General features: G+C 45.7%; 1 protein-coding gene across 1 annotated transcript in view; it reads right to left on the bottom strand.

The window, feature by feature from the left end:
* Positions 1–504, bottom strand: part of PLA2G4E (phospholipase A2 group IVE) — a 55,731-nt gene extending 55,227 nt beyond the window's left edge. Inside the window, exon 1 of the mRNA XM_024732614.1 lies at positions 322–504. Within this exon, the coding sequence (XP_024588382.1) occupies positions 322–504 (183 nt within the window). The remainder of the gene's footprint in view (positions 1–321) is intronic.
* Positions 505–16,417: the final 15,913 nt, after the last annotated feature.

Here is a 16,417-nt window from a genome sequence, read left to right as displayed (position 1 = left end):
CCATCTCAGCTCTCCTATCGACTTAGCTGTGTGACCTTAACCCCACTGAGCCTCACTTTCGTCATCAACAGTAATCCCTCCCAAGCACATAGAGTGCATGCAGTAAAAGGTCATCACCGTCAGAGTTAACAACTCTGTGGGGCACAGAGACAGGTAAGGACGGGTAGGTGATGGGCGGGGCCAATGGGATGCATCTGGGAAAGAAAGAAATGAAAACACAACCTGTTAACTCTGCAGCAATGCAGGTGATCTTACTTATAGTCAGGAAAACGGGGGTAAAATTTAAGGGGCCAGGAGCACTCCCCAGAAATGCAGACATACCTGAGAGCCCCCAGGGGCCATGGGAAGTAGAGGTGGGAGATGGGGAGTTTCCAAGACCTGTGTCTGCTCCAACTCACTGACACTCCTTCCTGCTGTGCTGCCTTCTTCATCCCCTTGTAGGCTCTGCAGGACAAACACATCAGTTCCCGAGCCAGGATGGCCTTCTGAGGTCTGGATAGTCATTCCAGCCACGTCCACCTCTCTGGGGCTTAGAACAGGCTGTTTGGTACTGGGTTGGTCCTTAACAGCGAGGCAAACCGCGGATATCCTTGGGAAATTTCAAGGGGGTTTTGCAAAACAGCAAAAGCAATGTCATCGGATTCCTCCTGAAGATAAATGAGCCTGATGATTAAAGAGGTGAAGGAAGTCAGTGCTTAGCTAAAAGAGTCCCACATCTCTGTGAATACATCAGCCAATCTGGGCCGACTTTGGTGGAGAGAATGTTCTTGCTCTGTGTAGAAAGTCAGCAGCAAGCTACAATTACATTCACCTGGAGCAGCTCTCCTCAGGGGAGGCCTGCATTTCTGAGCTCAGATCCAGGCTCCTCACTGCTCAGGGCTATTTTTAAAAGTGTGACACTCAATATGTCAGTGGGGAGGGAAGAGGGAGCAAGGGCTGAGGGTCAGGTGGCTGAGACCATCTAGGCCCCTGGTGGAGTCCCTGGCTCTTGGCTGACACCCCCCAGATCTCTCTTTTGAGCCCTGAAAATAAATCCCTAGCCTGGTGTTCAGCGCTGATGGAGGGGCCACAGGCCAGAAGGGAATTCAGTAATCTACTCTGCCTCTCATTTTCAGCCCTTTCTTTGGTTTGATAGATGCCGTTTCTGGCAGCTTGAAGACAATGCATCATAGCTCCACAGTAAAAACAAAAATGCAAAAATAAAAACAAAAAACAAACCCTCTTTGTGTCTGTTTACAAGTGTTTTAAAATATACATTCAAAATGTGCATCTTTCCGTTTCTCTGTGTGTGGGCTCTGAGTGATCCAGCATCCTCTCTAGCTGGGGCCACTCCATCATCCCCCTCCCCATTTCAAGACTCTCTTTTCTGAGGCTGTGGTTCTCCCGTGGGGCCTGCCTCTGGCCTAAATAGCCCTGTCAGAAATCAAGCAGCAGTCAGACTCCCAGGTCTGACTGACTACAGTCGTGTTTGGTGGGCGGGGGAGATGTATGTAAAGTGTCATTTTTCTGTTTGTGCTAAAAGGTAGCAGAATTCGCACCCTCTACCCCTAATTAAGTCACTTAGCATTAAGGATTATTTTCAGCTGAAAGCAATTAAGAAGAAGCCCATACAAGAAAAGCTTTTTGCTCTCCCTCTATTTGCCTAAAAGCAGTAGGTACATTTCCTTCAGTCTCCACCAGTTAGAACAGAACTTAATCAGCAGAGACAATTCCAGACCTTCATCAGCCCACAGAAGCGCCAGTGGTATAACAGTAAATTATAGAAAATTATGTGACTAGGAAGATAAGGGTTAATTTAACCAGGTCTGTTTGTGCCTCTACTCCTCATCTTTAGGGATAAGGATGTTTCTCTCCTCCTAGTATATCTTCTAAACACATAGAGTTGTTTAAAAAACTAAATTTATTTATTTATTTTTGGCTGCATTGGGTCTTTGTTGCTGCGGGTTTTCTCTAGTTGAGGTGAGTGGGGGCTACTCTTCGTTGCGGTGCACGGGCTTCTCATTGCCGTGGCTTCTCTTGCTGTGGAGCATGGGCTCTACGTGCACGGGCTCAGTAGTTGTGGCTCACGGGCTCTAGAGCACAGACTTAGTAGTTGTGGCGCACAGGCTTGATTGCTCCGCGGCATTTAAGAACTAACATTGACTGCAGCCCACTGTTTGCCGGGTGTTAATTCTCACACTTCTACGAGGTCAGCATCGTCATCACTATCCCTACTTTACAAATGAAGAAACCAAGTCTCTTGGGGCTTCCCTGGTGGCGCAGTGGTTGAGAGTCCGCCTGCCGATGCAGGGGACACGGGTTCGTGCCCTGGTCCTGGAGGATCCCACGTGTCGCGGAGCAGCTGGGACCCGTGAGCCATGGCCGCTGGGCCTGCGCGTCCGGAGCCTGTGCTCCACAGCGGGAGAGGCCACAACAGTGAGAGGCCCGCGTACCACAAAAAAAAAAAAAAGAAAAAAAAAAAGAAACCAAGTCTCAGAAAGGTTGGTAACTCTCCAATAGTTTGCTCTGGAGCCGTGGGAACCCCTTTCTGCCCCACGAGCCCATACCGGGCCCTTGGCGGGCTTGCTCCATCCAGAGTGGGATCCAGAGTGGGATCCAGGCCTGCAGGAGAGGCACCTAGCCTTTTGTGTCTCTCCTGATGTCATCAGATACTTTCTCCCTGGACCTGTAATGAGATATTCTAATTATTACCTCCCTGTATCCCTGGCTACAGACAAATCAGCTCCTTTTGATAAAGCCCCACCTCCCTATTTTTTGAGCAAAATGAAGTGAGTTTTTGTTGCCTGAGACGAAAGTGCCTTTGGGAGACCCTGCCTACAGCTGATGGGGTGACAGCTACTATGCCCTGGGGGCTTGCCAGGCACCACTGGACTCTGAGCCCTTTACAAAGGGAACCAGTTCATGGGGTAAATATGGAACAATGTTATTTTTCTCACTAACTGTCCCCAGCTATACTCTGTCAAAGCCTCCTTTCCTGCTAGATACAGATATTTGAGAAGAGACAGTCCTCCTAACAATGAAACCAGAACCATTTTTCATTTAAACACACACATTTTGATGCATATTATGTTTATGTTTGTAAATTTTTTCTTTTTTGTTCCCTAAAATTGAAGGCCTGCAGGTGCACAAAATACTTATTTAGTCCTTAGCTTCCAAAACCTTAAGACACAATGTACCCCTACACGACTAATTAGTTCACTGTGCCAGGAGCCAGTTCTAGAATGTAATGTAATTTAATGTAAACACAAATGGGATAATTATTATGTAATTTAATGTAAACACAAATGGGATAATTATTATGGAATGGTTTGGTATTTGGTCTATTTGACAACCCCTTTCTCTGCATGGTTTTCTCCCTCTATTTCTCAGTATGGGGACTTTCTTGTTGGAAAACTTCCTTCTTGAAAAGAACTTGGCTCACGGGCCAAGCGGCCATGGCTCACGGGTCCCAGCTGCTCCGCGGCACGTGGGATCCTCCAGGACTGGGGCACGAACCCGTGTCCCCTGCGTCGGCAGGCGGACTCTCAACCACTGCGCCACCAGGGAAGCCCCAAGAGACTTGGTTTCTTCATTTGTAAAATAGGGATAATGGTGACGATGCTGACCTCGTAGAAGTGTGAGAATTAACACCCGGCAAACAGTGGGCTGCAGTCAATGTTAGCTCCTTTCCTGCTCAATCCCCATTACAGAAAGTGTGGCTTCAGTAATCCAGCTTAATATCAGAACTGATTCATGTAAATATTGTAGATCTGTTGGGACTAAAATGATCTCAATGATTTTTTTTTTTTACAGAGAAAAAGATATATCGTCATTTTTGTCTTATCCCATGAAGGGGAGAGTGGACATTTTCCTAATTTTTCCATCAAGAACTAGCCTTGATGGAGGTGCACTTGTCACCTCCACCCCCATCCCTGCCCCCTCCCCACAACAGGAATTCTTCACCACAGAGCAGGAAATGGGACAGGGCTTGGCTCGAGTTAAAATTTCCCTCATTCCTGAGGCCAGAATGCAGAAATAGGGAAAGGAAGGTAGCTCAGAGCCAGTATGGGGCTGAAGCTGCAGTGTAGAAACCCTTTTGGACCCTGCCACCTTGGCACGTCAGGCCTTGAGGAAAGTGGCTGTGGGCTGGTGCGAGCCTCATGAGCTGAGGAAGCCAGAGTGGGTCCGAGTCAGGGAACTGGCAGACAAGCCAAAGCCACCTGCCCTGGGGGGTGCAGAGCCTGTGGGTACGTGCCCCACAAAGCCCTCTCAGCTTCATTCCCCAAGAAGCGCGCAGGGGCAAGCCAGGCAGCAGACCTGGTGGGGTCCCCTGTCATCCCCAGCTTGTCCAGTAGTGGGCAAAGAGGACAAGCCCAGAGCAGCTGGAGCACCTGTCTTTCATCATCAATGCTTCAGGACAAGAGCAGAGGGCCGTAGCGGGGTGCTAGCATTGCCTGTGCTCAACAGCGACACCATGTGGCACTGACTATATATAAAATAGATAAACAACAAGGACCTACTGTATAACACAGGGAACTACATTCAATATCTTAAACAACCTAAATGGAAAAGAATCTGGGGGACGGGATAAATTAGGAGGTTGAGATTAACATATACACACTGCTGTATGTAAAACAGGTAACCAACAAGGACATACTGTGTAGCACAGGGAACTCTACTCAATATTTTGTAATAACCTATAAGGGAAAAGAGTCTGAAAAAGAGTATATATGTATAACTGAGTCACTGTGCTGTACACCTGAAACTAACACAACATTGTAAATCAGCTATACTCCAATAAAAAAAAAAAGCTGAAAAGTCAGCTGAAAACCTTGGCTGAAGGGAGGCTGCCCAGTTTCCTCCCCTCACAATTTTAATGGCCAGGACCCACCTCTTTGGACTAATAAGCAGCCCTGGGTGTTTTGTGATTATCACTGACGGGAGAAATCCAGGAAGGAAAAACATGTTTCTAAGCTCGGTTAGTTGGAGGCTTGAAGTCAATTAGATTGATAATTAAAAAGAGTATAATCTCAATCTGAACTCCCAGCTAGAGGAGTGATTACACATTATTACATTGGGGGTTAATCATCACCCCAGGTGTAGGCAAAAATCACATAAAACACCAACGCCAATTTGTGAAACTTCCTGACACCCAGAAGAGTCCTCACCCCCTTCCTGGATGAGATGGACTCACAGTGATCACACTTTCCAAAGAAGAGGATTCTCCTCCACTTCCTGTTGCCTACTTCAGTAGGTGGCCCTGTCATCCATCCAGTTGCTCAACGGATTAGTCAGAACTCTTTCAGTTGAAGGTGTTGGGAGCAAGCTTAGCATCAACAGGAATGTATTGCCTCATCTAGCTGGGAAAGATGCTGGATTAACTCACAAAATTGAGAAATGAAGACCCTGGGAAGTTGAGAAAGGAGAGAACCTGGGATTCGGAGCAGCAGAACTTTTTCTCTGTCCTGCTCTCCTCTCCTCTTCCTCTGCTTCTCTTTGCCCTGGACCTCAGTCTCTCCTAATGTAGACAGTTCCCCTCCACCGGCAGGGGATATAGTCATTAGCAGCCCAAGCTTCCCAAGCCCACCAAAGGAGAAGTTTTCTCACCAGGCACCTTTATCCTAGGGAAGGGCTCTGATCGGCTTGCAGTGGGTCAGTGTCTACCCCTGGGCCAACTAGTGCCAAGGAGATGACATATGTGATAGGTCAGTCCTGGTCACACCCTCTCACCTGAGGCCACTGAGCGGGGGTTGTGGGCAGAGAAGAGTGATGGGAACTCTCATTTTCTGGGAGCAAATTGAAGACTAGCACAGTCCACCCTGCAGATGCTGGTATCCGAAGCATTTTATAATAAACTCCCAGTTGGACCTTAACATACATGCAGAAAAGTACATTAATCATAAGTGTGTAGTTTGATGAATTTTCACTATTGAACACACTCACAGAAACAGCACCTTGATCAAGGGACAGAACATTATCAGTATCCTAGAAATCTACCTTATGCTTCCTTCCAATCACCACTTTCCTGACCCCCCAAAGGAAAACACTATCCTGATTTCTAATACGGTAATTAATTTGATCAATTTGGGAACTTTATATAAATGCAGTCATTCAGTATTATTCTTTTATGCCTAGTTTCTTACACTCAATATTATGTTTATGAAATCCATCCATATTATTGCATGTAGACACAAAGTGTTCATTTCACAGCTGCATAGCATCGCATTGCATGAATATGCCAAAATTTATACATCTTAGAGGTTTTACCTAGGCGTTTATGTCTTTGAATTTTGCTCTGAATTATATCCTTCTTTGGATATACGTGTAAATGCTGGTCACTAATTAATATTTTTTAATTAATTTTTATTGGAGTATAGTTGCTTTACAGTGTTGTGTTAGTTTCTACTGTAGGGCAAAGTGAATCAGCTATACGTATATATGTATCTCCTCTTTTTTGGATTTCCTTCCCATTTAGGACCCCACAGAACACTGAGTAGAGTTCCCTGTGCTATACAGTAGGATATCATTAATTATCTATTTTATACACAGTATCAATAGTGTATATATGTCAATCCCAATCTCCCAATTTATCCCAGCTGCCCTCTCTTTCCCCCTTGGTATCCATACATTTGTTCTCTACGTCTGTGTCACTAATTAATACTTAAGGTTGCTACATGAGATTAAAAGCATATTTTGTGGAAAGGTGTTACAGAAGGATGAGGATGCTCTGCACACTTGAGGTCCACCTTTCCTCACCTCTTTTTGTCTGGGCAACAATCATTTGTCAACACAGCCCCCTGGTGGCGACTTCCTGAACTGCAACCACGGCTCATAGCAGAGGTAAATTACCGCCTTTTCAAAGTATATAAAGTAACCGGTGATGTTTATGGAAATAAAAGTGCTCCATCTCCATCTCACAATCTAAAATACTGATAAAAATTTAAAATAACAACTACCATTTATCAAGTACCTACTATGTGTCAGATATTATGTCAACTTCAACACAGTATTCTGTGTATTCCTTACAGCAAGGCTATGAACTGGTTATTGTTGTCTCGTTTTTGAGGTGAGAAAACAGACTTAAGGAAGTTCAATACTCACTCAAGGTTCATTCCCCCAGACCTCTCCCCGAGGAGGTGTGGGGTTGGACAAGAGCTTGCACCCCTCCTGGGGCTATCTGCTGGGAGGCAAGTGCTTCCAGATCCTCTTCTCACGTCTCCCTCTCTGTCCAAGAGGACGGTACTTGCACTCCTGCTTTCCCCCATCCATTCCCACAAGGAGTACGCGTTGTTTTTGTGATTGGCAGAGGCTCGAGACATTGATTGGGTCATGCCGTACTAGTGGATGGGTTAATACACCTACAGATCAAGAGTCGTGTGGGTGTTTTCTCCGTCTTCCTGCACCTCTGCAGCATCAGGTCAGCCTCTCCTCTGTCCTTGCTAACTGCTCCAGACCAGGTATTAAGAAGGATGACAAAGCTTTCTTGGTTTGCTGGGGACTTTCCCCCCTGTGCACTGAAACTCCCAAGTCACAGGAACTGCCTCAGTCCCCAAGCAACTTGACTTCCCTTCTCAACCGTGAGCAGGTCAGGACCAAGTTGTTCCACAGACTCAGCTGTTCTAGATTCTCTAAGAGGATGAGACATTCTTTAGGCCTCCTGGCTCATGACACATGAGCCAATCAGCAATCAGCAACTACCATTAGGAATGAGGATTATCAGGTGAGCTTTGACAGCATGTGGGATGGCCCAACATGTGGGTTCTGCAGGTGGCCTGGGTACAGGCTTTGGTTTGTTGTACACAGAGCTGCCAAATCAGGTATGGAAATACCATGTTGTTAACCACAGGCTGTGATAGTCCCCCAGTTAGTGATCCTAAGTCTTTATTTATTTATTTATTTATTTGTGGTATGCGGGCCTCTCACTGTTGTGGCCTCTCCCGTTGCGGAGCACAGGCTCCAGACGCACAGGCTCAGCGGTCATGGCTCACGGGCCCAGCCGCTCCACGGCATATGGGATCTTCCCGGACCGGGGCACGAACCCGTGTCCCCTGCATTGGCAGGCGGACTCTCAACCACTGTGCCACCAGGGAATCCCCTAAGTCTTTATTTTTTATTATGAAATGTTTCATAATACAAAAGGATACATACCATACACATTCATATATGATGTAAAAAGTAATAAAACACATATACCCATGTACTCACCATCACTACCACCCCTGCTTGAGAAACAGAATATTTCCAATGCTTTTGAAGCTCCTGTGTGCCTCCCTGTAAGGGTTACAACTCATCTGAATTTTGTGATTATCATTTTCTCAACTTTTGTTATATGTTTACTACATATCAATAATAGATTGTTGGCTTTTGGATACTTGAGTACTAATCCAAATGCAACCATACTTTCTTTTTTCACTTGACCTTGTGATTTGGGGATTCATCCACAATAATGTGCAAAAACTGTAGTTCATCATTTTCCTTGCTGTATAGTATTCCACTGTTTGACTATTCTGTAATTTATTTATCCATTCCCCTATTGATGGACATTTAGATTTAGCTTTTTGGTAACACAGACAGCGCTGGCGCAAACAGCCTCATATATGACTCCTGGTATGCATGTGTACAAGTTACTCTCCGGTATATACCTGATCCTGAAAGTCTTTACTGATCGCCCAGTGGCAAAGTGCTGTTCTCTGGTTTGATTCTCCTTGCACCTCAGAGTTCCGAGTTCAACACTCGCATTTCCACTAAACCCTCTTTCCTTGTGTATTAGTGAGGATTCATGATTGTGAGTAACAAAAATCCCAACTGAAGTGAGATTAAGCCAAAAAATGAGCATGTGTGTGTGTGTGTGTGTGTGTGTGTGTGTGTGTGTGTGTGTAGTGAGGCACGGGTACGGGAGGAACGTGTTGGAATGAATGTATGATTGAGCAGTCAGGAGGGGGACTGATTTAAACTAGTATCACCTCTGCAGCCCTAAAAGAAGTCTCTTGGTGTCCCTCTGGCTGGTCACCTGCTCATCCCTGAGCCAGTCCCTGTGGCCAGGGGAGCACAGTGTACTGCTCTGATGGACCAGGCTGAGCTACAAGCCCAGCCCTGGAGCTGGGGTGGTGGGTCAGAGCCCTAAGCTTGTGGGCTGAGAGTAAAGGAGAAGGGAGTTCCTCACCTGGAGATGGGTACTGCTCCTAAAAGAAGGGTAGTGACCACAAAGTAGCCTAAAACAGTGAGTGTCTAACTTGCCCTGGGCTTGCATGTGGCTGGACAAGGTATGTCGCATCCTCGGTGTCTGTTTCTTTCTGCATGGCTGAGGGTGATGAGCTGAAGGTCCCTGCGATCTCGTCTGGCTTGAACTGTGAGCTCTGGCTGCCTCGTCATCCTCTTCCTTGCTCCTCTTGTATTTCTTAAAATCATAGCTGGGCCCAACCTCTGTGGCGCTGCGAGGTCAGCCTTTGCTTCTCCAGTCTTCCAGAGCATTCCCCATGGAAGTTCTCAGAAATGCCAGGCTGCAGTTCTGAGCTCACCTCCACGGCACATTCATCTGACCACATGACGTGACTTCTCAGACGCAGCTCACCCACCGCAGGACAACTTCTCAAGCTAAGCCCACCACGAAGGCCGGAAGTCTTTCTAAAGTACCTCATCGTTCTCACCACAACCTTTCTTTCAGGCTGCAACCTTCAGAGTCTTCTATGGATCTTCACCTTCCTTATGCCCCTGAATCCAATCTGTCACACAATTTGGTCATTTCCTTCCTATATTATGCCCCTCAGGCCCCCTCTCTGCTTCTTATCGCTTTGCTCACTTTGATGAAGGCGGCTGCCATGCTGTGACCTGCCCTGTGGACAGGCCCGCTGACAGGGAACTGGGGGCAGCCTCAGGCCAACAGCCCATGGGGACCTGAGTTCTGCCAGCAGCCGCATGTGTCAGTTTGGAGGTGATCCTTCCCCAGGGGAGCCTTGAGCTGATCACAGCCCCAGCCAATGCCTTGACGGCAGAGGAACGGCTACATCACGCCTGGGCTCCACCCACAGAAACCAAATGAGCTGCAGGCAATTGTTGTCAAGAGGTGGAGACAGCAGACATCCTGATCTTGTACCTGAACTTTAAGGACATGAATCTAAGATTTCACCATTCAGGATGAAAGGAATTTTTTTTCTTCTTCTAATGGACACTCTGTTAGTCAGGGTTCTTCCGAGAAACGGAAAAGAGAGAGCGATTTGGGGAGTCCAAAATCTGCCAGGAAGGCTAGGAGGCCAGAGACTCAGAAAAGAGCTGCCGCCTGAGGCCAAAGGCCATCTGCTGGCAGAATTCCCTCTTGCTCTGGGGAGGCCAGTCTTTGTTCTATTAATACCTTCAGCAGATTGAATGAGGCCCATCCACATTATGTAAGGTAATCTGCTTTACTCGAAGTCCAGCTGATTTAAATGTTGTTAATCTCATTTGCAAAACACCTTCATGGAAACATCCAGGATGCTGTTTGACCAAATATCTGGGCACTGTGGCCCAGCCAAGTTGACATAAAATTAATCATTACAGATACCCTGTACCAGTTAAGTAAATGCCCTTTTTTGTTTTTTTTCCCCCGGTATGCGGGCCTCTCCCTGCCCTGGCCTCTCCCGCCGCAGAGCACAGGCTCCGGATGCGCAGGCCCAGCAGTCATGGCCCATGGGCCCAGCCGCTCCGTGGCACGTGGGATCCTCCCGGAACGGGGCACAAACCTGCGTCCCCTGCATCGGCAGGCGGACTCTCAACCGCTGCGCCACCAGGGAAGCCCATAAATGCCCTTCTATTCCTAATTTATTAAGGGCTTTTCATAAGTCCTGAGTTTGTGTTGAATTTTATCAAACAATCTTTTTTTTTAATTAATTTATTTGACTGTGTTGGGTCTTTGTTGCTGCATGCGGGCTTTCTCTAGTTGAGGTGAGTGGGGGCTACTCTTCATTGCAGTGCGCAGGCTTCTCATTGTGGTGGCTTCTCTTGTGGAGCAAGGGCTCTAGGCCTGTGGGCTCAGTACTTGTGGCACGTGGGCTCAGTAGTTGTGGCTCACAGGCTCTAGGGCTCAGGCTCAGTAGTTGTGGTGCATGGGCTTAGTTGCTCTGCAGCATGTAGGATCTTCCTGGACCAGGGCTCGAACCCGTGTCCCCTGCATTGGCAGGTGGATTCTTAACCACTGTGCCACCAGGGAAGTCCCTCAAGCTACACTTTTATATTACTATTCTCATTTGATCTATATGTTATTACATAAAATTTATAAGTTTTCTAAAACCCTTCTTGCGTTGTTGAAATAAATCCAACTTGATCAGGAAACAGAAATGTTTCTCAATTCACCCTTTGCTCACCATTCCCACCGCCACCACATGTGGTGGCCAGAAAGCAGAGTGCCAGCCCAGTGCCAGGACTAGGGATGAGACCCCCTGCAGGGCCTTCTGGTCCGTGCCCACCCCCGACCCCAGCCATCTCTGGGCTTGGCCCAGGACAGCCCACAGGCTGCAGGAAGGGACTTGCACAATCTACACGGAGCCTGTGGGTGGGACCTGACAGCTGTCCAAGTCACAGTCCTCACCCAGATAAGGGTGGGGCTGACGGGATGTCCTGGTAGTCAAGAGGCCTGGGGTAACAGCAGGTAGCTGGTGGTTGGGGGGTGAAACAGACACATATACTCACATGCACACTCACGTACCAGGTAAGGACTTGAGCTTCAGCCATGGGCTGTGTAAGCACTCCTTGGCTCTGGGTCTCTCCGGCTTTATTGAAAGTTCCCCAAATGGGACAAGTCTTTTTTTCCGCTTATGCCCCCTTCTCAGTCTCCAGAGCCTAGGCACTGAGTCAGCCAGGCTGCAAGGTTGAGGGCACAGTCCTCCAGACTGCCAGGAATTCTGACCCACTTTTAGAGGGGCTTACCCAACTATGCAGTCTCAGGGGACAGCCCCTACAAGACTGTCCTCACTTCAGACACCAGCTGCAAGTTCAGGGGTCCCCAGGACCACCCTCACTTTAGACCAGCTGGCTACAAATTCGGGGGTCCCCAGGACCACCCTCAGGTTTGATCATTTGCTAGGATGAGTCACAGAACTCAGGAAAGCTCTACACCTAGGATTACAGTGTGTTAGTTTGGTTTTTTTACAGTGAAAGGATACAAATTGAAACAAGCTAAAGAAGGAGACAACAGGGCAGAATCTGGGAGAGGCTAAATGGGAACTTCCAGCTGTCCCTTCTCCGTGGAGTCACCTCTTCCCAGCCACAGTGAGTGACAGTACGCCCAGAGTATTACTAACTGGGGGCCTTGAGCCTTTGATGTCCAGAGTGTTTACCGGGGCTCCATCACCTACTGCCCACGTGGCTGACCTTTAGTCTCCAAGCCCTCTGGGAGGTCAGGCTAATAGCTTTAGTCCCAGTTCCTCTGGAGGTTGGAACTGATAACAGTCTCTTTCAGAGGCCTCATCACAGATCACACTGTCAGACTGTCCAGCGGCCAAAGCCCCCAGGCAAACAAAGACTCTCCCATCAGGCAGGCCATTCCAGGGGCCAGACCCCTCTTTAAGTCAGGTTAATCCTTCACAGTACAATAGGGCCAGCTCCAAAGTAAGTGCCCAAAGACACAGGGTGGTGTGACTGTTAGAAGCCTGGCCTTGATTTTAAAGCCAGTTCCAGCTCTGGCTTTGCCACTCCTGAGTTCAGTGATCTTAGCAAGTTGCTTTACCCCTGTTGATACCCACCAGCCAAAGACACCCAGGAACATCACTGTAGTTGAATGAATTTGAGTTTATTGGTACTTGTTGCAACCAAGGAGACCGTACACTGTGGGGAACCACGGAGTGTCTCAGTAAGTAGGAGGTAGGAGGGGTTTATTGTATGATTTGGGCTTGTATGAGGTGATTTACAGTGTAAAAAATTAATAAACAGAAACCTCAGGTAGAGTCGGGAGGCCAGAAGGGGTTGTTCTCATGCACTATTAACAATAGCAGAGACCAACAGGAAGAAGAAAGACTCCTTTCCTGGCAAGGACTCAGCCAATGAAAAGCCATGGACTCTGCTTACTAGAGCCCTCCCAGCTTCCTTTTCCTCTCTGTAAAAGCATTCTCTTTCCACTGCAATGTAGGGGCTTGCACACACACACCCCCGACTCTACGGAGATAGAAGCTCCTGCACTTGGGACCCTTCCAAACCTCACCCTATGTCCTTCTTCAGGCTGTTCATCTGTATCGAATAAACTGGTAAACGTGTTTCCCTGTATCCTGTAAGCCATTCTAGCTAATTATCGAATCCAAGGAAGGGGTCATGGGAACCCTAACTTATAGCTGGCTAGTCAGAAATACAGATAACAACCTGGGACTTGCAATTGACATGTGAAGCGGACGCAGTCTCATGGGGCTGTTCCCTTAACATGTGATCTGATGCTAACTCCAGGTAGATAGTGTCAGAATTGAGGTGAATTGTAGGACACCCAGCTGATGTTGCAGAGAATCGCTTGGTGTAGAAGAAAGCCCCACTCATTTGGTGACCAGAAGTGTCAGAGGTGTTCTGTTTGAGAAATAAAGGAGAAACTGGAGTGTTTTTTCCTACTCAAGCCAGTAGATACCGTCATCGACATCACTGAAAAATAAGAGTTTGTGATAAAATGGAGAAATTGTAGAATCAAAATAAAGCCAAATACATGAGAGACAGAGGGAAGGATGTCCTGAGGAGAGGTCATCAGATGAGGGCCACGGTCTGTCACTGTGACACCTACATGGTGCCAGGGCAGCCAGAGTTGTATGTGAGTTTGTGTGTGTGTGTCCCCTTTGAGTGTGGGAGATCATAAGTGAGTATAGTAGCAATACATAAACTGGATTATATACCATGACCAAGTGGGATTTATCCCAGTAGTGCCAAGTTGGTTTAACATCCAAAAAATCCATTATTGCCACATAGCACATTAAAGAATAAAGGGGAAAAAATATAATTGTCTCAATAGACACAGAAAAAGCATTTGACAAAATTCAACACCTTGCATGATAAAAAACACTAAAGGAGCTAGGAATAGAAGGGAACTACCTCAACCTGCTAAAGGGCATCTAAGAAAAAATGCTTTCCTTCCAATATTATGTACAAGACAAGTATGTCTGCTCTTGCCACTTCTATTCAACATTATACTGTTCTAGTCAGGAAAAGAAAAAGAAATAAACGGCATCTGGAGCAGAAATAAAGAAGTAAAACCATTTCTATTTGCAGGTGACATGATCTTATATGTAGAGAATCTTAAGGAGTCAAAAAAAAAAGAGAAAACTATCAGAGCCATTAAACAAGTTCAGCAAGATTACAGGATGCACGATTAATATACAAAAGCATCAATTTTATCTCTTTATAATAGAAATGAGCAATTCAAAAAGAAAATTAAGGAAAGAACTCAATTGATAATAGCATTAAAGAGAACAAAATACTTAGGAATAAACTTAACAAAACAAGTGTAAGACTTGCTCACTGAAAACTACAAAACATTGTAGAAGGAAATTAAAGACCTAAATAAATGTAAAGACAGCACATGTTCATGAATTGGAAAACTTAAAATTAAGACGCAGTGCCCCCCAAATTCATCTATAGATTCAATTCAATCTCCATCAAAATCCCCAGCTATCTTCTTTGCACAAATTGACAAGCTAATCCTAATATTCATATGGAAATTCAAGGGACCTGAATAGCCAAAACAATCTTGAAAAGAAAGAACAAAGTTGGAGGACTCACACTTCCTGATTTCAAAACTTACTACAAAGCTACCGTAATGAAGACACTGTGATATGAGCATAAGGATAGACAAACAGATCAATGAAATAGAATCAGAGTCCAGAAATAAACGCTCACATTTACAGCTAAATGATTTTCAACTGAAGGTGTCAAGACAATTCAATGGGAAAAGAACAGCCTTTTCAGCAAATGGCTGGAAAACTGGATATTCACTTGCAAAAGAATGAAGTTGAACCCCTACTTCACACATATACAAATGTTAACTCAAAATGATGGAAGACCTAAATGTAGGGACTAAATTGATAAAACCATTAGAAGAAAGCATAGATGTAAATCTTCATGATCTTGGATTAGGCAATGGCTTCTTAAATACAACACCAAAAGCACAAGCAGCAAAAGGAAATTTAAATAAACTGGGAACCATCAAAATCAGAAACTTCCGTGCTTCAGAGGATATCATCAAGAAAGTGAAAAGACAACCCACAGACTGGGAGAAAAACTGCAAATCATACATCAAATCAGAGAACATATGAAGAACTTTCTCAATTCAACAAAAAGACAAATAATCCAATTAAAATGGGCAAAAGATCTGAATAGATATTTCTCTAAAGAAGATATACGGGGACTTCCCTGGTGGCACAGTGGTTAAGAATCCACCTGCCAATGCAAGGGACACGGGTTCAAGCCCTGGTCTGGGAAGATCTCACATGCTGTGGAGCAACTCAGCCTGTGTACCACAACTACTGAGCCTGCGCTCTAGAGCCCATGAGCCACAACTACTGAGCCCACGTGCCAGAACTACTGAAGCCCGCATGCCTAGAGCCCGTGCTCCACAACAAGAGAAGCCACTGCAATGAGAAGCCCGCACACTGCAACGAAGAGTAGCCCCCGCTCGCTGCAACTAGAGAAAAGCCCGCACACAGCAATGAATAACCAACGCAGCCAAAAATAAATAAATACATACATTTATAAAAAAAAAAAAAGATATACAAAAGGCCAATAAATATGTGAAAAGATCCTTAACATCAACATTATGGAAACGCATACAAGATACCACTTCACACACACTAGGATAGTTATAATAAAAAAGACAGACAGTAACAAGAGGTGGCAAAGATGTGGAGAAAGGGGAACCCTCATACAATGCTGACAGGAATGTAAAATGGTGCAGATACTTTGGAAAACATTCTGGCAGTTCCTCAAAAGACTATGACCCAGCAATTTCACTCCTAGGTGTACATGCAAGAGAATTAAAAACATTGTCCACACAAAAGAATTGTATATGAATGTTCATAGCAGCATTATTCATAATAACCAAAAATAGCAGAAACAATCCAAATGTCCATCAGCCCATGAATAAAGTGTGGTATATCTATACAGTGGAGTATTACACAGCCATAAAAGGGATTAAGTACTGATACCTGCTACATCATGGATGAATCCTGAAAATATTACGCTAAGTGAAAGAAACCAGACGCAAAAGGCTACATATTCTATGATTCCATTTATATGGAATGTCCAAAATAAGCAAATCTAAAGAAACAGAAAGTAGATTAGTGGTTGCCTAGGGCTGGGGTGGGTGTGGTTTGAGGTTGACAGTTAAGCGATGAGGGGTTCCTTTTTGGGTTAATGAAAATGTTCTCAAATTGATTGTGGCGATGCTTTCACAACTCTGAATATATAGTAAAAGCCATTGAATTGCATACTTTAGATGGATGAA

This window comes from Neophocaena asiaeorientalis, unplaced genomic scaffold (assembly GCF_003031525.2).
Source record: "Neophocaena asiaeorientalis asiaeorientalis breed wild unplaced genomic scaffold, Neophocaena_asiaeorientalis_V1.1 scaffold119, whole genome shotgun sequence".
Lineage (NCBI taxonomy): Eukaryota > Metazoa > Chordata > Mammalia > Artiodactyla > Phocoenidae > Neophocaena > Neophocaena asiaeorientalis.
This window is presented reverse-complemented; position numbering and strand designations above follow the sequence as displayed.